At 44.3% G+C, this 24,034-nt stretch overlaps 1 protein-coding gene across 6 annotated transcripts in view; it reads right to left on the bottom strand.

The window, feature by feature from the left end:
• LOC137421245 (retinoblastoma-like protein 1) overlaps window positions 1-24,034 on the bottom strand; it is a 165,440-nt gene that overhangs the window by 66,674 nt on the left and 74,732 nt on the right. For 4 of the 6 annotated variants that reach the window (XM_068107111.2, XM_068107112.2, XM_068107116.2 and 1 more), the window contains exon 12: window positions 15,523-15,825. The exons of the other annotated variants lie outside the window; for them this stretch is intronic. In XM_068107111.2, coding sequence (XP_067963212.2) covers window positions 15,523-15,825 — 303 coding nt within the window. The remainder of the gene's footprint in view (window positions 1-15,522; window positions 15,826-24,034) is intronic. 6 annotated transcript variants of the gene reach the window in all.

Raw genomic sequence — 24,034 nt, 5'->3', positions numbered from 1 at the left:
GCACACCTGGAATGGTAGAGCGTGTGTGGGAATGCACACTTGAGTTGGTCGTGAGGCACGTGGTTGGGTGTGCGAGTGAAAGCACACCTGTGATGGTCACAGAGGAGGTGACCGAGGAAGGGGCGCGAAGAGGTGTGTTGGTGAGGTGTGCGAGCGACGAATGTGTGCCAAGGTGTTCGGTGGTCAGGTGTGTGACCAAGTCGGTGAGCGGAATGAGTGTACCGAGGTGTGTAAGGAAAGGTACGAGGAGCATGGGAACAGCTGGAGGTATGAGCAAGAAAGGGGTAGCGTATGCATGTAAGCATGCAGGTGAAGCATCGACGGTAACCGGGTTAGAGGTTAGAACGACTTATAGCCGAATCGGGCCCTCGGTGCGCGTCGGGCAGCTTCGCGTGCCGCGAGGACCAGCGGGGATCCGAACCACGGCGGTTTCGAAAGAACCGCCGTACGTGATCCACGCTGTGCCTCGCTTGGAACGGCCGCGTCCGGGCTCCACTAAGCGGAGCGGGCAGCCCGATAGGAAGGGTCGTCATGGCGACCACTTTCTATTGAGACGTGCCGGCAGGTCGAGATCGGGACATTGTATGGCTCCACGCCGAGGTGGTGCGTGGGATCTCGGCCCGGGTAAGCCCCCGTCCCTGCCACGAATGCGGGACGTATCCAGCCGCTGGCACAAAACAACCCGCATTCATTGCTCGGCTGTACGAAGCCGAGCTTTAGAAGGGAATTGGCGCACCGAGCGGATCTAATAAGTAGACGGGTGATGAGGATAGTGTTTTGGCCACGAAATTAGAAAAAGGCAAAATTTGATGATTGGTACGATGATTGGCAGAATTTTTGATTGGTTGGATTTAGGTGTGCGAAATTGATAGTAGGACCTCCCCGATGTGGTGGGATGGCAAATCCACCATCCCTCACAGCGGTGTGGGGGCAAATGCGCACTAGCTTATGGGGTTGATGGCAGTGAAAACTAGCCCGGGTGGGTTAGGATATGGTGTGTAGGGCCCTAGAAGATGACATTAGGTGACGTTAAGATTAGCTAGTGACAATGATACCTGTAGTGGGGACGCAGGTAGATTAGCGTGGATGATAATGACGAGGGAGCGCAATAGTTTAAAGGGACGACTGGGAAGCGCAAGTTTCAGAGGGGAGTAGTTAGCTGAGATGATGCCGTGTGTGTGAGGATTGAACAGGTGGGATTGAACAGGTGTGATTGAACAGGTGTGATTGCACAGGTGTGCAACTGAACAGGTGTGTGGAGCAGTGTATGAGGGAGTAGTGGTGATTGCGTGTTGTGTTGACCCAATGGTCCAGGAAGAGGAGGAGGGTGCAGGTGGCACCAGGTGATTGCACAGGTGTGCAACAACAGGTGTATGTGGCTGTGTGGAATAAATGGTAGTGTGGAATAAATGGAGTATTGGAATGGATGGTCGTGGAGTGAGTATGGTGGAAATTGTGGAGTGGAGTGGATGGTGCGAAGGTGTGAATGGGGGAAGAGTGGACCCCTATCACGGATACCCGGGGCGGGTAGAGTAAGTGTTAGGTAGAGGGTACAGGTAAATTGTGGTTGGATATTGGCATCTGTGGTGCGAGGTGAAAGAATGGTATTTGGATGGGTGCATTAGTGTTGTGGAAATGGCTGGGCGTGTAGCCTGTTAGTGTGTGTAGTTGGTTTGGGCACTCCACCACTGTAAGGATGTCGGCCAGGTGAGGCCGCAGGTGGGCTCTGGGAGCCGGTAGTTGTTGTGGATGGGGCCCGAGGATCCGGAGGACGGACCCGGGTAGCCCAGTGCCAGAGGGCACCGAGTGGGGTGACAGAGCCAGGAGGGGCTGTCCCCCGTTAGTTAGGTTAGGGTGAGGAGCTAGGTAAGCTCGGGTGGCAACTGCAGTGGTGGAGGTGTGCAGGTGGGTAGACCTGCTGGGAGAGCTACACGTCGCAGCCCAGAAATTGTGCGAGGGCACCGGGAGATGAATCGGGGGAGTGAGACCCCAAATTGAGAAGCACCACAGTTTGGTCAATGGGAATTGGTTTTTAGAACCCATAGTGTAAGTTGGCCAATGAATTGGCAGGGAAAGACCCCGGGTAGTGTAAAGTGTGTTAAAATCATTTAGAGGATAGTTAGGATGAAGGATCTCCTCGCACCATCTGCATCCACTCACCTGAGGTGACAGGTACTCCACACCATGCCATGTTTAATTATTTTTGATGCAAATGTTTGGATTGTGAGACGCATCATGACGTGGGTGTGACATTGTGCTTTGATGTTCCATCTCTTCCTCCTTATGAGGATTGATGACGAATTGGGTGATGGCAAATTTTGGATAGAGGGATTGTGGTGACGAACTTGGTATAGGAGAAATATGGGGGAAGTCGTGACAGTAGTGACGAATTTGTAAATGGGTAGATTTTGTAAATATGGGGTAAGGGCAAGGGTAGTGTAGGTGACAGGGGGGTGACGTACGGTAGGGACGAGCTTTCTCACTTCGCCCTCCGTACGCATTTCGCCTTGCATTGCCTTATTGATGTGTACCCTTGTGACCTTACCCCTCGCTCATTTGTTTTTGCCCTTTTGTCTCCCACATGACCTGTGCGCCATTGGGCGCCGAGGGGAGCGTGCGTGGGTCGGCCATTGTGCGCCCGAAATTCCCAGAATCAGCTGTCTGCATCGATGCACCACATTATGGACCACATGCCTGTGGCCGAGCACCACTTATGGACCCCATGGGTTGGGGCATGGCCCCTCTGCTGGAACCGGCCATGAGGGCCCGAAATCTTGCTGGCGGACCTTGGCCACAGGGCACCGATGCCCCACAGGTGAACCACACTAGTCGGCCCTGTGGGCCATAAATAAAATAAATAAAAATGGACACATTGGGTGCAAGTTTTAATACAAATAGGCCGCCAGTAAGCAAAGCAAAAGAATGACAACATCTAGAAGACCAAATAATAATAACCAGCAGAGGGAGCCGAAGAGCAAGAGATCACCTGCAGGGTTAGGGGTTGTTTGGTTATTTTTTATGGTTGAACATTCTTGAACAATGGTGACTGCACCGATTGGTGCTTGGGTGCGTTTTTGGGTGCTTTCATGGTGCGTCGATGCAGAGCAGACTGTCTCCCCCCCAGAAAGAACAATTACAGGTCCTGGGTTAGTCTTGTAAATAAAAGTAGTGTCAAGTGTAAATAATGCTTCCCACCGTCAGTGTGTAGTTTGAAGACCATTCCGCAATTCGGTTAACTGTGGGCGTAAGTCTGTTAGGCAGGGTGCAATGGAGCAGCGGGACACATTTATTTATGTTTTAAAACTGTCGCACTCAGGGTCAGGTTAAAAGTAGAGGGAACTACACTTACGTGTCACACTAAATAAAAGTTGTAGGCCCGGGACGTGCCTAAGAGGAGGAGGGTGCAGTGTTGCGGAGATGAGGACTGTATTTTTTTTGATTGTGTGCTGTATTATTATTATTATTGTTTATTCTGCGCCCCCCTACCTCCGGAGCTGTGTAAAGGTGAAAGGGCATCCCATAATTAGTCCACAAGCATACACATCAGCCAAATAATAGAATACCTCTGTTGATAGTTATCTCTTATTCTGTGTTTTAGAGTAAGGCTGTGTCTCCCATTAATTGAAGTACTCCATTGCACCAGTGAAAGAGAATAGATCCCCTTTCATTCCCATCCCCAAAATCTCCATTCCCTTTTACATCCCCTCTGGTGATTGCCAAGCCTCGATTCCCAATTACCTCCCCTCCAATAACCGCCATTGAACATGTGCTCGAATCGGAGAAGAAAGGCGTGCCCGCCCGTCGTCATCAAGGGCGGAGCCAGAGGGTCGCGCGACCAACCAGGGCCGAGGTGAGCACCCCGATGGGCGTGTCCAAAAGGCCGGCGGCTTAATCGCCGGAGGCGCTATAAAAGGCGCGCACGCAAGAAGTAAGAGAGAGTCGTGAGGAGTCAGTCAGTGGAGTCGGTGGTCAGTTGGTTGCGTTGGTTGCGGTGAGGAGTCGGTGGTGGTGGTCAGTTGGTTGCGGTGAGGAGTCGGTGGTAAAGAGCGAACGAACGCACAAGAAAGAGTTGAGGGTTTGGACCAGACGAGTCGGACAAGGCCTGGCAAAGCACGCGACGTCCACAGCAGCCACAACAGCAGCTTGGGGGCCTGAACGGCGGGTTGGAGCAGGGCCGTGAAGGAACGGCGGCCGCTCGACGCGCCGGTTGTGCTGCAGGACCCCCTTGGACCTTCCTCTCCCTCCAGCCATCCACCTCCTGCCATTCCATCCTTCTTGTGTACGTGAGTTTGTTCTGTTTGTTCTGTCCTGGGTTAATTAAGTCTGTATAAGCTAGTATTTTCACTGTGTCACCTGCGTCTTATCTGCTTGTAAATAAACGTGACTGCTTTCTTTTTGCTTATGTGTGTAAATAGTCAATAAATTCAGTAGTATTTCCAAACCTTTCTTTGCCTTCGTTTTCCTCTTTGCATTCGTCGTTTTAGTCTTTTCCCTCATTGAGCAGCCGCGGTGCGATCTGGTCAACGTCGGGTGGAATCGGGTTCTAATCGGGGAGTAACTGTTCGGTCGCGGTTGGACCATCCGCTCGGCCCATCATACCATCTAAACCGCGATCAGCAACAATATATACCCCACCACCTCCAACTTCCATATTAAATGCCAAGTCTGTATATATATATATATATATTAGGGTGGTGCTCAAAATAATTTTTTAATAATATTTACTGGGACATGGCTTTATGTTGTTCCTTTTGTTCCAAAATGAAAAGACACCAAATATGAAAGCAATCTGATTTTATTTAGGGGTGCCACATCAGCCTTCAAACTAAAGGTGTCTACAAAACTTTGCTATATATGGATCGAAAGCAAAACCAGAAGTTTGTTTTATGAAAATCCACCCTCCACTCACTTTCTTTGTATTCTAGCAAACACAAGTTACAATAGCTGCACAAATAGCACTATATTGCTATGAAAACTCAAATTCAATGATAACAATCCAAATGTTCAGTTCATAAAATGAAGAGACACCATATCACATAATATTAAAAAACGCAAATATAATGAGAAATGTAACTCCTATTTCTGGGCCTGTTTCACCACTGTTGCCTTCTTGGCATCGGGGTACATCTTCCTGTGAGCAGCAACAACTTGGAGCAGAGCTTGCTTTTGCTCTTCATCCTTTGTAAGGAGCTTATTGTAGTCTTTTATCAATGCGACACCCCTTTCTGCCCTGTCGTTCACGACGACTAAGCCACTGGTGGCTTTCTTTGCTTCCTGAAAGCTGGTTTCTTGCTCCCATGAACCAGGATCCTTATCCATCCAATCAGTTGGGGTCCCTAGGATGCTGAAGAAATGCTTGGTGTGTTTTGTTATGAGGCCAGCGATTGACAGGGCGGTTCCTCGTTTGATAGCTGGTCTCTTTGGAGAGGGGTTTTCACTGTCATTTTTCAATGCTTCAATCATATTGATCTTGCTTTCTTTGTCAATTCTGGTGTCAAAGAATGCAAATGCCACTAGTACTGGGCTCATGTACCACGTGTGGCGGCCAAGTGCCTTCAAGGCTGCCTGAGCCATCTTCTGATTGATTTGTTCAAACTTTTCCAACTTCTTGAAGAGGTTAATGTCATTCAGGGGAGCCTCAATAGCTTGTGGAGCCCGAAACCAAGCCTGTACAATGTACATACACAAGGCAGACAAAAATGTTGAAGGCTCGGAGTTCTCTCGCCTCTCGAAGTGTCAAGTGGAACTCTGACCGAAACATGAACACCTGTAGTGAATATAGTGCTTTTGCCATCCATCTGGCTCTGTGCATTGCTCCTGGAGCCATGATCCGGATTCCACGAGGTGGGATTCCTCCCATGTAGATGACAGTCAGTTCTAGGAGTTCACGATAATCATCTCGTGGCTGCTGATCTTTCAAACACACAAGAGCAAATTCCAGAGCTTCATCCATCATGTCATTGTTCTGTGCAAACTCAGCTGCCGTATCAGGATCTGTGAATCCATTTTTTGGTTGGTGATGGGCAATGGACGGCCACTCCGCCTGAAACCGCTTAAAAAGCTGGATGTCAGGGCCTGATGAAGGACCGAAAAGAGTGGTGAAAACATCTCCCAGAATGATTTCGTGCGCATGATGGCAGCAAGCCAAATGAATTAGTTCAGTCTGTAGCTTATTTTCAATGAGGACAGCAGCCCCTCCACGAACACCTGAATTGCTGGCCGTTGTGTCAAAAGACAAAGCCTTCACCTTGCCCACAAGGTTCCAGCTCTTCAGTGTGTCCACTACAGCGGTTGCCATAGCTTCTCCTCCCCCGTCAGGTAACTTGGGAACATTCAACAGCTGCTCCATTCCATGGTACTGGTTGGACACAAGGATTGGAAGACGATCCACCTTCACATGCACAAAATCTCCAGTGACATCGGGAAGAAGCTTTCCATCCCAATGGACCACTAAAGGACCCTGCACATTATGATGAAATGCTTCTTTTATTTCGTCCATGGTTTTGCATCGATGCATCATGCGATTCCGCCACACTGTCCATCGGTTCAGTGCCAGCTCTGCAGGATCCCATCCGACTGCTCTACAAATGGATGCCAAGTTGTGGACAGCCATTCTGTCACTTGTTTTCGTACGATCCAAAGAAGCTGCGACTTCAGGAGTGACAATGTTGATAGGCCTTCTTTTCTTGGGACGAGATATCCCACCATCAGATGATGAAGAACCAGCCTGTGCCGTGGTCTCAGAGTCAGAGTCTGAGTCTGTGACTTCCATAGCAGTAGCACCCACCCTTCATGACCATTTCCTGTCTCTTATTTTCCTTCTCTGCCTTAGTCTTCTCCTTTTCTTCCCTTTCTTTCTTTCGCTTCGTTTTTGCTTCCAACACAGTGTCTACAGATCCCATTGAAGCCTTCCTCTCTGAGAATTGATCGTGAAGAAACTTCCTGTCCTCGGGGTTGGTGATTATGGCCTCCGCATCTGCATGCCTAAGATCAAACGTCTTCTCCAAGGAGGCCTTGAAGGATGCTTCCTTTTTCTCTTGGGTCGCACCACCCCGCTTTGCACCTTTTTGGAGGCTCCTCCATTCTTCATATAGCCTCTCCAAACGATGGATGCAGTGCTGCTTCGTCGTTGTAGGTAGGTGAGCTTTTTCCCAGAACTTCACAACCTCTTCAATGGTGAGGGTTGCACTCTCCGGGCAGTGCGATTCTCCTTCTTCAGGTGATGGAAAAACAGGACAAGAGATTGATGCACAGTCGGGAGCTTGGCACCTTTGATGGCATCTCCAGAAGTGGACCCAATGAGATACACATTATCCTGAGCCCGAGTTTTCAATGAAACACTGGTACTAGCACATGCCATATCTGCAAAATACGCAAGAATGTGGGTAAAATCCTGTTAATTCTTACTCCACAGGGTCACTCTCTACAAAAGAGCCACAGTCAATAAGTTAGGCCTACATATTACACACTAAAAAAGCGTACCCCTGACCCCGGGAACCTGTACAAAACATGCATGAAAATTGCCCAGATAGTGATCATAGGAAGTCTCAAAACGGTATGTATAATATATTGTATATAACTATATATATAATGTATAATGTGTATTTATGTATATTTATTATTTAATGTATATTTTATGTATACATTTAATGTATATTTAATTATAATGTATATATATTGTATAACTATATATTTATTTATTATATTTAAATTTTAATATATTATATTTATTTTTAATATATTATTTAATGTATTATATTTGTCTATATTTGTATAATTGTCTATCGTATAATTGTATATATAATGTATAATATAATATATATTATTATTATTTAATGTATATTTACTATATATTTATTTTTAATATTATATTTAATGTATATATATAATTATGTATTTATTTTGTGTATATACAGCCCAAAAAATGGGAATTCCTATTTTTGCATGGGGGAAATTCATCACTGATGTGGCACCCCTAAATATTATTGGATTCCATTCAAATTTGGTGTGGTTTCCTTTGACACCACAAGGAACAAAAATAGACCATGTCCCGGAGAAAATCTGCATTTTGATTTTTTGAAGCCCACCCTAATATATATATAAATATAGTACTTATACTGTATTTATATATTTTTATATAAATACATATTATATCAATTTATAAATATATATATATTTACATATAAATAAATAAATAAAAATAAGTACATGTATCTTTTAATATAAATATAAATATATGTACAGACTTGGCATTTAATATGGAATATTTTTTTTGTGGTGGTGAACTTACTTTTCAAGATGACTGAGAACCAAAAGTTCATTGGAATTATGTTGAAATTATTCTAGATTTTGTTAATGTGACCTTTAAAAGAAACAAAAACCACATTTGACATTTCGAAGCAAATAAATTGATCCTTGAGTGATGTAAACTGATATCGAACTCAATTCATGGACAGTACTGTGTTAAACTTCTGTACGTTTTCCAGAAGTATCTCTTTATTTTGCACATTAGCCAAAAAAAAATTCAACAAAAACAAAAGCTAAATTATGACTGGGATTACGGACAGTAAAATTACAGTTCAGTACTTCGTGTAACCCCCACGAGCATTCAGGAGAGCACGTACACGCCGAGGCATGGTGTTCACGAGATTTCCCAAGGTTTGGACAGGAATCGCTTGCCATGCAGTGACAATAGCCTGCTGCAATTCACGCACAGAGGTCGGCTGCTGGTCCAAGTTGTCGATTTGACACGTTAATTCTGCCCACAAGTTCTCTATCGGATTCATATCCGGGGACATGGCAGGCCACTCCATATGCTCTCCACCACGGTCAGCAAGAAAGTGTTGGATCATGCGAGCACGATGAGGCCGTGCATTGTCATCTTGGAAGACAAAGTTTCCTCGAAAGGCTGCACAAGCAAATGGAAGCAATGTTTCTTCCAGAATGGCCCTGTGCTTGAACTGGTTCAGGTTTCCATTCAGAACAACCAGGTCAGTTTTGCCCCCTGCATGAAAAGCAGCCCAAACGGTCACCCCACCACCTCCAGCTTGGACTCTTGGCACTATACAATCTTTGTTGTAGGCTTCATGCACTTGTCTGCGCACTCGGACGCGGCCATCTTGACGATAGACCAGAAATCTAGACTCGTCACTGAAGATCACGTGATTCCAGTGTCCTGGCTGCCATTGACGGTGCTCTCTGGCCCACTGCAATCGGCGCTGGCGGTGATGTCTGGTCAGGCGTAGCTTTCTCAGGGGACGCCTGGCACGATAGCCTGCTTGAACCAGTCGTTGGTTGACTAGCCTTCTGGATACAGGCACATTTGTCAGTTGCTGCCACTCAGCCCTAAGCCGATTAGCTGACTTGGTACGGCCATTGCGGACTAACCGGTGCAGCTGGCGATCATCCCTCCTTGTGGTTCTGCGGGGACGTCCTGGCCTCGTTATTGGAGTAGGGACACCCCTCTGAGCATTTCGTTTCAGGATCTTTGACACCTGACCTTGAGTGATGCCATACTGCCGAGCAATAGCACGCTGTTTCATGCCGTAATTTCGTAAAGCCACCACTCCATGACAAACAGCATTGTCGAGTTGACGGACCATCTCCAGAGGAAGCGGCAATAACTTTTGGAGACGTGCAGCAGTTGTTTTCCACTAATACAGAACGCAACAACCCTTGTATACCCGACTGTGAAGCCAATCATCAAATGCACCTGTCCGTACATTTTGCCACGCCACCTGTGATATAATCCTGTTGTTGACTTCTTGCTGCGACAGACAATCAGTGACATGGTTCTTTTAACAAATAAATCACCAAAGTGTAAAAGAAACTCACCAGATTGATATACTGAGTTAAGAAAGTAAACCCGTCAAGAAAAAAAAAATATTCCATATTAAATGCAAAGTCTGTATATCTATATATATATATATATTTTTTTTTTTTAGGGTGGTCCACAGATATATGTAATATTTAATACTATTAAAAATCCATGCTCCACAAGGCTGCCCTTGTTCCGTATGTTTATAAAGATCATATGAACCAAATATGAGGTCAATTGGAACTTATTTAGAGGTTGCTCAAAAAATAACATTTTTTATTTATCCTGTTTTTTTCAGATGGCAGAAACTCACAGCTCTTCCACAGTTTGGTTGCTGGGCAAGTCTGAAAAGGAAATAATATGTGGGGGACTACCAACCAAAGGACACACATTGCAGAAAATGATGTACCATCACATACAAGAACAACATACAGTTCGTGAAAGTGCCAAACTTAGTGTACAAGCTGTGTGTGCATACCGAGAGAAAGCACGAATTCCAGTGCAGAGAGTAGATTCCTCTGAGCGCCAACTTTTGAAGTTGTATTAATGCCTACAAACTGGCAAAGAAAAATAGAACCAAGACATTCGAAAACTATAGAGTGAAGGAGCAGATGTTCAAAGACGATCTTCAAAGATTATACCCCCCACCCCCCTTCCCACGCCTCCTACCCCCAAGACCTCTCCCTCCCACATCTCCCGATGTCCCTGCTCTCAAATGTTGTGTTTGTGTGCTTCCCCTTCTCTCCCCATCTTGTCTACCGCTCCCTCTTTTTATATATTTTGTTTGTCTGTTTGATTTGTTTGTGTGATATATGTTAGCTCTTTCACGAGCCCGATTCTGTATCCAAAATAAATAAATAAATAAAAATCCCTCTTCAATATCTCACCAAATGATGCGCTTGAGAAAATGACGAATGAAGAAGACAAAGCATTCCTTATCATGCAGCGTGAGGATCCCTGAAGTTCACGTATGGGATCTGTGGACAACACTCTGGCAGTGAAGGAGAACAGAGAGTGTATCAGGCTTGAGAATAAAGATAAAAGAAAGAAGAAACATGCTGCTGAGACTCTAACAGCAATTCAATCTGTTCCATCAACAAGGTTGATGATGATGATGAGTCTGAGATTGAAAGCTCCGATTCAGGGGACAATGAATTCAAACTCCAAAGTCCATCTTCTGCCAAACAGGCGAAAAAGGCTCCCATCAAGGTGATCACTCCAGCAGTCGTGGCAACTGGACAGAGTAAATCTCTCAGATCGGCGTGCTATGTTTGTGGCCAGTGCTTTTGCACAATCTCTTGGTCATACCATTGACGACATTTCTCTGTCACGCAGTGGAATTCGGCGTGCTCAAATTCGTGGAAGGGAAATAATGGCCACTGAAGAAAAGGCAAATTTCTCATGTAATAGCCCACTCCTACTACACTGGGATTGGAAACTGCTCCCTGATTATACTGGCAATCACAAAGAATCTGTTGATCGGGTAGTGATACTTGTAACTGGTATGAATACCGAGAAGTTGCTTGGAGTCCCAAAAATTCCCCAAGGCACTGGTGTAGCACAAGCAAATGCATGCATACAACTTCTTGAGGAGTGGAATGTCAAACATTTGGTGAAAGGCATAGTGTTTGACACCACTGCATCCAACACAGGGCTGAGAAACGGAGCATGTACCCTCATTGAAGCAGCTTTGGATGCTAAGCTTGTCTGGATTGCATGTCGTCGTCATGTGTTTGAAGTAATGCTCTCTGATGTTGCAACTAAAGTCATAGGACCCACTAGCGGACCTGAGATCAGACTGTTCAAGAGGTTTCAGAAACAGCGGCCTTTAATTGACAAGAAGAGGTTCCAAGTAGGAGAAGATAAAATATTTTCCGATAACCTTGTTGAACGTCAGAATATGATGCATTTTTATGCAGCTGCACTCGAAAAACAACACCCATGTGATGACTATGAAGAACTTCTGAGACGATGCCATACATTTCTGGGTGGATGTGAGGCCAGAGGTGAAATTCCGTGCCCCAGGAGCTATGCACAATGCCCGCTGGATGATGAAAGCCATATATGCTCTCAAGATGGTTCTCTTCAAAGACCAAATGAAGCTAACATCACGTGAATTGAAGGGAATCACACAGATTGCTCTTTTTGTTGCACTTGTGTATGCGAGATTCTGGCATGAGGTGCCGCTACCCACAAAGGCACCTCTCAATGATTTGCTTCTTCTTTCAACCCTTGATTCTTACCCAGATATGGTTGTCCGTGAAACTGCTGTCAAAGCATTCACTAGACACCTCTGGTATTTGTCAGAACACCTTGCTGCATTAGCTCTTTTTGATAGCCGGGTGGATGATGAGACAAAGGCGCAAAGATGGTGAAGAACTTCAAGCGGGCTCCAAAGCCAAACAATCTTCATAGGATAGATGCTAAAGCCTTCAGGCTTTCTGACTCAGTGGACACCTACATCACAAGTCGATCTCTTGAATTATTTGGTGTTGTCATCTCAGAGTCTGACAAAGAAGTATCACTGAGTTTTCTGGAAAAGGAGCCACACCTCTGGAACACAGACAACTCATACCAAGAGCTTGAGAAGAAGATACGCAGCATGAAGGTTATCAATGACTGTGCTGAGCGAGGTGTTGCTCTCATCCAAACTTTCCATGACACTCTGACCAAGAATGAAGAGCAGAAGCAATTTGTGTTGAGAGTTGTGAAACTTCATTGTGAAAACTTTCCAGTGTCAACCAAAGCCATCTTGTCAAAGAAGTAGGCAATGTTTTGAAAGACAAGTTTCTGAAAACAATGTTACGTAGAATCATTCAATTTACGTGTATTCTGATGTTTACTTTGTTTTAATTGTTCTGATAGATTTGTTTTATCGTCTCTGATAGATATTTTATATTTTCTGATGGATGATTTATTTTTTCCGATAAATGATTTATTGTCAAATTAATACATGAATCTTTAATCTACTGTTTTGTTTTTAATCTTAATTTGACTATATGAATGAACATTAAGGAAATCAAGAGTATGGAGGTTCACGTGCTACAGCATGAAGGTTTTGGTTGACCTTGGAAGGAGACGATGGTCCAGAGGAGGACACTGTGTTACGTGTTGTATGCTGTACAAGTGGCCGCACCACATTATGTGGAAGCCAAAACATAGGAGGGACAGCGTTTGAGAACCGAAAGGGTGGCATTCACTCTTTCGCTGTGCTGAACTGAATAATAAACAATTAACAATTGAACATACATGTATATTGTACAATGGTACATTGTACATAATTATTTATAAGTTTACAAACAAACAACAACAATAACAATAATAAATAATTTGAGTAATTGAAAATGGAGAATTAATTATCTATGAATTGATGTATGATGCTGAAAATTCTGTATCTTATTATTCATTAAAATTTGTCAACATTTTGAGCAACCTCTAAATATTGTCCAATCAATCTCAAATTTTCACTACAAACTACTTTCTTCAAAAGGAATAGGGGCAGGCTTGTGGAGAAATGAAAATCCAATCTTCAAATTTTTGGACCACCCCAATATATATATATATACACACAAATTTATAGATACAGTCGTGGCCAAAAATATTGGCACCCTTGAATTTTTCAAATAACTCACAATTTTCTCCAAAAACAAGTTGAAATTGACAAAAGTATTTGGTCTCCACAATTCTTTGTTTCACTGTTAATATTACAGAACCATTGTTTTTGATACAGAACTTAATATATCCTTTTAAATCAGAAAATAAAAAGAATGGCATTGAGACAATTATTGACACCCGAGACATAATATTTGGTCGCACGGCCTTTGGACAAAATAACTACAGTCAAGCGCTTGCTATAGCCATGAATGAGCTTCCTGCACCTCCCTACTGGAGATTTGGCCCACTTTTCTTGTGCAAACTGCTCCAGTTCTGCCAGATTTGAAGGGTGCTTTCTCCCAACTGCTGTTTTCAGATCTCCCCACAGGTGTTCAATGGGATTTAGATATGGACTCATTGCTGGCCACTTCAGAACAGTCAAGCGTTTTGTCTTCAACCATTCCTGGGTGCTTTTTGAAGTGTGTTTGGGGTCATTCTCCTGCTGCAAGACCCACGACCTTTGACAGAGACCCAGCTTTCTGACACTGGGTTGAACATTGCGCTCCAAAATGCCTTGGTAATCTCCTGATTTCATGATGCCATGCACACATTCAAAGCACCCAGTGCCAGAGGCAGCACAGCAACCTCAAAACATCACTGAACCTCCTCCATGTTTGACTGCAGGGAAGGTGTTCTTTGCTTTGAAGGCTTCATCTTGTTTCCTGTAAACAGAGATGACGTGCTTTACCAAAAAATCTAATTTGGTCTCATCTGTCCACAGGACATTCTCCCAGAACGATTTTGGTTTGTTCAGGTGTGTTTTGGCAACGTCCAGTCAGGCTTTCTTATGTGTCTCTTTCAGCAGTGGGGTCCTCCTGGGTCTCCTACCATAGAACCCCCTTTCTTTGAGTTGGCGACGGATGGTGCGAATTGAAACTGTCGTACCTTGTGTCTGAAGGTCAGCTTGAATCTGTTTGGCAGTTGATCGAGGTGCTTTCTCCACCATTCAAACATTCCTTCGCTGCAATCTTCAATCAAGTTTTCTCTTGCGGCCCCATCCAGGGAGGTTGGCTGCAGTGCCATGGGCCTTACCTGATAACATTGCGTAAGGTGGACACAGGAACAGCAAGGTCTCTGGAGATGGACTGGTAGCCTTGAGATTGCCCATGCTTGGCTACAATCTTGTTTCTGACCTCCTCAGACAATTCTCTGGTTTTCTTTCTTTTCTCCATGCTTATTGCGGTACACACAGTGACACAAAACAGCAGAATTACTCCTTTTCACTAATCAAACTGGTTGAATATATGAATGAATGATCGTTTTGAGGCCATTTTTCCCCGCTAGAGCGGGGGTTAGCTTTGCGGGCCCCATGACAATCATGGTTCCCTGTTTGAGGCAATGTTTTTATGGCCGGATGCCCTTCCTGACGCCAACCCTTGGTCGCCTCTTATGCGCAGGGATAAACTGGTTGAATCAAAAAATCCTGGTTTGATAAATCAAACTGGTTGAATGAGTGATTTTTATATTGAGGTCTCCTGCAACTCACCATAGGTGAGTTCATTTCCAAAGGAAAGGAGAATGACCTGCTTGAAATGTAATTATTATTATTAACAACTTCTAAAAAGCGCCAATAATATTGTCCAGGCCATTTTAGGATTTCTGTGTGGAATAAGCAAAGATTTTGTAATTTTTTCAGCTTTTTTTGTTTTGTTCCACTGCAAACCCAAGAAATACATATGTGGATACTAAAATATTTTTTAATTTCAACAATTTTCTCGAAGAAATGGTGCATTATTTGAAAAAAGTGCAAGTGTGCCAATATTTTTGGCCACGACTGTATATATAGTAAACCTACAAATATCACAGGTTCTAATATCGCAGGTTTCCTCCAATCGCAGACAACCCATTGTGTGTGTGTATATATATATATATATATATGTATATATATATATATATATATATATATATATATATATATATATATATATATATATATATATATATATATATATATGTATATTCATGAACACTGCCCATCATTTTCATACCTGTGCACAAAACAAAGATTTCTCAAAATGACATATGTCATGAAGGTATTGACTTCAGCTTACCTCCTTGCAGCAGGGTATGTTGCCAGTATCCCTTTGTAATGCCACCCAAAGGGGTGAGTCATGACACCAAGCAAGTCTCTCCAGGACCTGCTCTTCTACATGGTTCAAGTGCTTCACAACATCACGTGGCAATCCCTTTTCAGTGCGCACAACTATCTCCAGGACACGGTAGAAACTGTAAGCACTGAGATTCAGTACGGATAGCACCCATGGAAAGATGCACTGAGAGTTGTAACTAAAGAGCACGATCTCAAGGCAGCATGCGAGTAAAGAACGATGGAAGTCATCATGTGTCAATAAAGCCTGCGCAGACATGAAAAAGGAAAGACAAACAACAATTGTTGACAAAAAAGTGGAGCATGGGATAAGGGCCTGTGACCAAAAAAAAATGAACAAATATGAAAAATGAACTTGGCCGTTTCTAAGATATTGGATAAATTACTCGTCACACAAAGGTTGTTCAAGGTTTTTGCGGATTTCTTTATTCTAGAATAAGTGAGTTGAGAAAGTAGATGGGAGGGTATTCTAGAATAAAGAAAACAACAAAAAGCGTACATCAGACTTGATGTCATCGGACTTGACCGATATGCCTCCGACATCATTATACATACTTGCACCAAGTTTGATTTAGATCCCTTCTACCGTTCTCAAGGATCACATTTTTAACTGGCATGATCTCTTGCCCTTGACATCTTCTTTTTTTTTTTGTATACAAGATCGAGGTTTGTGTCAGAGTATTCATTGATCACAAAAAGACAAACTGACACATAAAACATAAAACAGATGATAAAGGGGGCGGGAGGCAAGATGGAGAGCAGAGACATCGGGAGATCTGTGGGAGGGAGAAGGCTTGGGGGGAGGAGGCATGGGAAGGGGGGGGGGGGGTGGGAGAGGTAAAAAAAACACATGGACACGGCTCGCACTTCCAGAAAAGAAATCGGTATTTCAAAAAAGTGTATCTGGGGTGAATTAAAGGGGGTAGAAAAGATCAAGGTTTTGGATGGGGGAAGATAAGAGATGGTGGTGAACAGCTATTTTGAAGACCTGGAGGGAGGAGTGGGATTAAAGAGAGTGAGGGAGTTTGCTCCAGAGGTGGGAGAAGAGAGGAATGAAAGGGTGAAGGTGAATAGAGTCTTGATTTTGGCAGTTTAACCATAAGAGGGTTGCAGGGAGATCTTGTGCGACCTGTAGGAATATTTGGGGGGCAGAGCCCAGAGAGAGCTGGCGGAGCAAGGCCGGAGAGGAGTCGGTAGAAGACAGAAAGACCACCAACCTTCCTGTGGTGAGTGAGTGAAAGACCCTCGGAGTTAGCTTCATCACGGGAGATTCCAATGATTCTGAAAGCTTTGGTTTCAACAGCATGAAGCCAAGCTAGGTGTGAGGCAGGAGCACCAGCTCAGAGGGGAGAACAGTATTCCATTGAGCTGCAGATGAAAGCCTTGTATGTGGTGAGGAGCTCAAGTGTGCCAAGAAAGGACTTCGCACGACGGAGGATGTTGGCGCAGTTGGCGACTGGCTTTTTAGGCCAGCTTGGAAATGTGGTTTGCCCAGGTAAGATCATGGCAGATAGTGAGACCCAAAAGCTTGAGTGACAGATCTTCTTGGAGAGGATTGTTGAGAAAGTAGATGGGAGGGTTGTCCAGTCGGTCTTTTCGGAGAGACATAGTAAGAGTGTGAGATTTGTCAGGATTGAAAGACATGTTCCACTTGTTTGAGCAGTTTGTGATTTTGTCCAGGTCTGCAGAGAGTGAGGAGGCTGCAGACTGCCTATCTGAGGGATGAAGTATGGAGCGGCAGAGAGTGTAGTCATCAGCAAAGAGATGGAGAGGATTTTCCAGAGAGTCAGAGAGATCATTAATGAAGACCAGAAAAAGCACAGGGCCCAGAACACTGCCTTGGGGAACTCCAGCCTGAACAGGAGGGGAGATGAGAGAACTTTCCCTTAAAATTTCCCACTTTCCCTATAAAAAAAAACAAAAAAACCCCCAGACTCTGGGGAATAATGGTCAGAGCGTCCACTCTCAGTCTGGGAGGTCGGCATTTTGAACCCTGGCCAAGTCTTACGAAAGACCTTAAAAATGGTGTATGCTGCCTCCTTACTTGAAGCTCAGCATATAACAAGTACAAAAAGTTTTAATTAAAACAAAAGCCGCGTCGATGTTACACAATGCCTAGATGCAGCTGTGCCTATAACGTCGATGTTATAGGCACAGGACATTCCTATTGATTCGATTACTTGATGTTATTTTTGTGCAAAGTGAAAATATATCTCGGCAATTTCCCGTGTGTGGCGACGAATTTTTAATATATCTCGGCATTTTCCCATCTGTTATTTCAGGCGGTGTATGACTGACCATGCCGCGATTTAAAAAAATATATATCTCGGCAATTTCCCGTGTGTGGCGACACGTGAACGAAGCTATGCTCCTCTCTCCACATTATTGTGACGACGTATAAATTAAATATTTCATCGTGACGATTGTCATCAAATGGACGAATTTTTTATATATCTCGGCATTTTCCCGTCTGTTATTTCAGGCGGTGTATGACTGACCATGCCGCGATTTAAAAAAATATATATATCTCGGCAATTTCCTGTATGTGGCGACACGTGAACGAAGCTATGCTCCTCTCTCCACATTATTGTGACGACGTATAAATTAAATATTTCATCGTGACGATTGTCATCAAATGGACGAATTTTTAATATATCTCGGCATTTTCCCGTCTGTTATTTCGGGCGGTGTATGACTGACCATGCCGCGATTTAAAAAATATATATCTCAATGGACTTGAAGTTACAGGCCTTTGAGAATTCATTTCGTTCTATAAAGGGCAACTTTCATCGGATTTTCTTCCCGTTTTTTTTCAACCGAGTCTAAAACTATGTTAGCGACTGTGAAAAATGAAATGATATATCGAATTTGATTTGAAATAAAACTGTGTGAGAGAGGAAGACACCACGGGCCTACAAAACAGGCCTCAAAGCTATGCGAGTTAATAAAATGGTGGATATTTGTTTATATGAAGCCTCTCCCAAAATGGGTGGAGCTATGGTTCCCAAAATGGGTGGAGCTTTGAGGTTTTGTCTTCTCTGCAAGAACAAGAAGAACAAGAAGAAGAAGAACAAGAAGAACAACAACAGCAGAGGGCACTATTAGCAGCGTCTGCGACGCGGCTAAAAAGATTGATGGACCTAATGGCCTCTTCCTGCATTGAAGATCCTTGAAAGGAATTCATATTTATATGCAATAATTTTTCACACTGACCTTGGTTTCCAGTCATATAGAAAAACTTGGGATGTCCAAACATCTCTTTCGTGACGAATTTGACGACTTAATCATTTGGAAACCTGACGCCATCTTGATGTTCTCTCAATGCTCAAGAGAGGGGAAAATCGCAAGGCAACCAGACTTCACAGAGCTGAGGATCAATTACAACTTCTAAACCCACCATTGCTGGTGTTACGGATTCGGCACTAATTATTGTTATTATTATTATTGTTGGTTCTAAGTATTATGGTTATTGTTGTTTAAAGTAAATGGTTATTGTGATTAAAAGGTTAAAAGCGCTCATGGTGAAAATGTAACAGGAAATCAGATCGTGCACCGGAAGACGTGAAGCGAGGAAGAAGAGGGCGTCAGGCAGGGGTGAAACGACGCGTTTTGTAAAAGCTCCGTACCTAGCGTGGTCGAGCGTACATGGCGAGTGAACTTTGAGTCCTTGAGAGGAATCTCGTGCGATCGGTGTTATTGCTGGAGTTGTGGAAAAGCCTGCGAAGCCAGGTACAGGTGTGAGATTCCGGAGAATCTTCGCCTAGAGGCTGCAGCTCGAGTAAGAGCCGTCCGCCATTTCGGGGACCTTGCGCGTCGTTCGCGGAACCTTGTGTAGCCGCGTCCGCTGGTCCTGCTCTCCGGTGGTTTGCCGAGGATGTGTGTGCGCGACAGCGGCCTTTGAAGAATACGGTGCGGTTCGCGACTGCACGGTGTATGTGCATGTTTGGATCGCGTCTTTGCGATTCCTTTTTCCACCGCCAATTGGGGTTGGCTGGGACCACGTGACGGTCCCCGCCCTGCCTACATCTCCTTACCCGCCCCGTCGCCTTCTCGCCTCTTCGCCGGGAGCACTATTGGGTTCTAGAGACATTGAGAAGGGCTCTGTTTCAGTCCCTGGGGGTGCCGTGAGTTTGTATGGTTGATTGCCACCATTGTTGTATGGTTCTTCTTGTGTGCTTTTAATATATTATTTGTTCGTTGACAACCATTGGTGTGGTTTCCTTATTGAGTTGATTGTTTCATGTTATGGTTTCATGCATGGTTTAATTAGGGATTGATTTTGAAACTGAATAACTATTCTTTCTGCCGTGACCCCTCTCAGGGTTCGGTGGTATACCGAGACCAGAAGATCTGGGAGGAACACGTAACAGAAATTGGGAGCTCGTCCAATTGACTCGCGGGCTCGAAATTGGATCTGCGTCAGGGATATACAATTCCCTAAATTTAGTCCGGGAAAGAATTCCCTAACATTCCCAGAATTCCCAAATTTGGAACTTTTTCCAACATTCACAAATTTTTCCAAAAACAAACAAACAAAAAAATATGTATATATTTTGAGATTTCTTGTGTGAAGGTTAACAGGTGTTAACAATAGTCACCATGGAGTTTGACGCAGGGAAGTTTGCAGCGACCCCTAGTGAGGCACAGTTCAGAGCATTATTAAGATCGGAACTCTTTAAATTGGCCAAACATTTTAGCTTGGAGGTCCGAAGTAATATGAAGAAGGCAGAGATGCAGACAGTGGTGATACAATCTCTGGTGGGATTAGGAACATGGACAGAGGTAGCCTTGGATTGGTTACCGGAGGAACAAGAAGATGTGGAGCTCCGGAAACTGGAGATGCAATTGCAGAGCCAGAAAAGAAGGGCAGCACAGGAAAGAGAACTCAAGGAAAGAAAAGCAGAGGAAAGGTGAGTTGAAAGGGAACTCCAGGAAAGGGTAGAAAAGGAAAAAGCAGAGGAAAGGAGAGCTACAAGAGAACTCGAGGAAAGAAGAGCAGCACAGGAAAGAGAACTCGAGGAAAGAAAAGCAGAGGAAAGGAGAGCTACAAGAGAACTCGAGGAAAGAAGAGCAGCACAGGAAAGAGAACTCCAGGAAAGGTTAGAAAGGATGAAAGCAGAGGAAAGGAGAGTTGCAAGGGAACTCGAAGCAGAGGAGAAAAAAGCTGAAAGGGCGTTAAAGGCACACAAAATGGCGCTTCAGCAGGAAATTAAAGCCAAGGAGCTGGATTTAATGAGAGAACGGGGAGAGGTACCATCCATGCCGACTGGTTCGACAACTAGTCAGAACACCTGGGATGTTGGCAGACATGTGAGGCTGGTTCCACCCTTCAATGAAAAGGAGGTAGCCAATATTTTTTTCACACTTTGAGAAATTGGCTCAACTGCTAAAATGGCCTGAGGAGTCCTGGACCATATTAGTGCAAAGTGTTCTGGTGGGTAAAGCTCAAGATATTTATTCGGCTTTACCGACTGACCAATGTGCAGATTATGAGATAGTGAAGAAAAACATTCTCAAAGCCTATGAATTGGTCCCGGAAGCTTACCGGCAAAAATTCCGGAATGCCAGGAGGAGGGAGCGTGAGACCCATGTGAAGTTTGCCCGAATGAAAGAAACCATGTTTGATAGGTGGTGTGATTCCAAAGGGGTTGGGAAAGACTTAGAACTATTGCGACAATTGATCCTGGTGGAGGAATTCCAACAGTGTGTCCACGAGGACATTAAGGTTCATCTGGAGGAAAGGAAAGTACCAAAGTTGTATGAGGCAGCAACCATGGCAGATGACTATGCCTTAACACACAGCAGGGGTCCCAGCCACTTTGATTGACAAAATAATAGGAAAAATAGGAATTCTGATCACAAAAAATAGGAGTTTAATAGGAAAAAACTAGGAAGTAATAGCACAGATTTCAGCATTGGAACAACATCGGTAGCTTTATTGCTGCAAGATTTATGCAAATACATGTACATGTATGGGCATGGACACACCCCCAATGAACTTGGGCCCACCCGTCTTAACATCGACAACAAAAACTATGACTTCTTCTTTTTGGCAGCCACCATGGACTCTATCAAAGTCTGCTTTTTCTTCTCCACTTTTCTCTGCGCCTCCCTGGTTTCCACCATACGAGTCTGTGTCTCTTGAATCTTTTTCTGAGCAGACTCAAGCATGGCCTGAGCTACTGCAATTTCAGTCACTAGGGCATTGCCCGTACGTGGGTGCCCGTTCCTTGCCCAAAAAAAAAAAAAACGCTACCCGTACGCTCTACCCCGCCCGTACGCCCGTAAACAAAAAATAACAACGCTCTTCGCTTCCGCCCTTCGCTCTGACTGAATTGGGAGAAATAATGCGCATAAGAAATCGAATTACGTACCGTAATGGCGGTCAGCTCGTAACGCGCACACTGTCCGGAAGTTCGCATATCGCATATCTATCTATCTATCTATTAATGCCCATTTATTCAATTATCGCCAACTTATTTTGGCTTTTTGCAATTTAATCGCAAGGAAAAGTAGAAAGAGAAGAGGGAAAAAAAGAAAAGCCTTGCCTTGCTGCAAACAGCTGCTGCAAACAACAACAACATGGAAGGCTGCACTGTCCGGAAGTTGGCATATCGCAGTTACGATTATTTTAGTGTTAATGGCCAATTATTCAATTAGCGCCAACGTATTTTGGCTGTTTGCAATTTAATCGCAAGGAAAAGTAGAAAGAGAAGAGGGAAAAAAAGAAAAGCCTTGCATTAACGCATTAACGCTTGCATTGCATTAACGGTTCGGCACACGTGATAGCTCGCTGCTCTCTGATTGGTTGAAGCGTTTTTTGGACATAGCTCGGTAGGTACTTGTCCGATTAATTACAAACCTTGAAAAGGCACATCCTCGGGTCCCCAGCAATATACCTGGCAAGTTTCAAGTATATCGGACCCGTGGTTGTCGAGAAACAGCGGTCACAGACAAACACACAGACACACAGACACACAGACACACAGACACACAGACAGACACACAGAGATTGCTGGAATTATAGATAGATGTCACCTTTCTTAAGCGCCACCTTAAGCTTTTTATTTGCTTGATCAAGCAGACTGTTGCTAACAGTCAGTGACATCTGCTGAGATGACTCTTTTGCTGCCAGAGATTTCTCTGTTTTCTTCAAGTCCTCGCTCTTACGAGACAGCTCCGCTGCCTTCTCTACAGCAATCTTAGCTGTTCTCTCTCTTTCTTCTTTCTCTTGCCTGGTTTTCTCCCTGGCTTTCTGTTCATCTTCCTTGGCTTTTCGTTCTTCTTCAAGTCTCTGCATATAGTGCATGTGAGCAGAACGTCCTAACGAGAGGAGTCCCTTTGTGACTGGGACCATTTCGGGCCGGTCACCATACAATCTCATGCCATCCATTGTTGCACGGAGACCATTGATTGATGCCTCGCTCAGACTAACTCTCTCCTTGGTGACACTTTTCCCACTGATTGAGAACGCGCGTTCCACGTCACTGTTTCCGTGAGACAGTGCAAGGATGATCCTTATCATTTGTCTCACTTGGGGGAATTTACAGTTTCCCGTACAGCCTTTTAAAGCCAACACTTTTCCCCAGTAACTGTCCACTCTCTTCATGCAGACTTCTTCTTCATTCTCCTGTGTTTCCTGGGACCAGTCAGTAGGAATGGCTTCCTCTTGGTACACCTTCCATTCATCTGCAATGCTGTCACTGTCAATATTCCTCTTCAGCTGTCTGGACAGGCTCTTGGCTGATTCAAGAGACCATGCAGCAGTCCTGTTTTGTGGCTGCAGACATCTGGCATTCTTCAGGATTTTGTTTGTCAATGGAAGCTTCTTTTGTAGGTGTACTATGGCTGCCTGGTAGCACTTCCTCATCCCAAGATACATCCTTTCCCTCTCAGAGACTTTCAACTTAGCGATACACCGTCGGGTATCCTCTCCCACACCCATGGATTCATTCTCCAGCTGGTTTGCAACAATGGAAACATCAAGGTTTGAGATGTCTTTCACAGCATCAACTGAAGGAGTCTTCATAATTCTTCTGATCAGTTTTTTGAGCAGGTCATGGAGTTTGTCATATAGAATGTGCACAAGTGGTTGCTCTGACTGGAAGAAGGTGAGGAACTCTGCAAATGTTGCTGCCAAGAACTTCAGGAAATGCAGTTGAGCTTTTATTTCCGGTCGCTGTAGTTCTGTTTTGATTCTTTTGTACCTGGGTTTAAACATGTCCTTTGGCTGCTGCTTTGGAAGAAATACCAAGAAATACTCTTTGAGAGATTCCCAGATCTCTATCAGCCGCTCCACTGCAGGTCCCAGTGTCAACCACCTGCACTCGACATGCTTCAAAGGCTTTTTTGGAACAGCACCCAATTTATGCTGAATGTCTTGAAAATCAACAGATCTAGCAGCAGAGCCTTTGAACCAGTAGAAAATGTCCACTGCAAGCTCAGTTAGGTTTCCA

Source organism: Myxine glutinosa, chromosome 2 (genome assembly GCF_964187855.1).
Source record: "Myxine glutinosa chromosome 2, kmMyxGlut1.1, whole genome shotgun sequence".
Taxonomy (NCBI): Eukaryota; Metazoa; Chordata; class Myxini; order Myxiniformes; family Myxinidae; genus Myxine; species Myxine glutinosa.
Note: the sequence above shows the minus strand (reverse complement) of the source record. Positions and strands in the feature narration are given on the sequence as shown.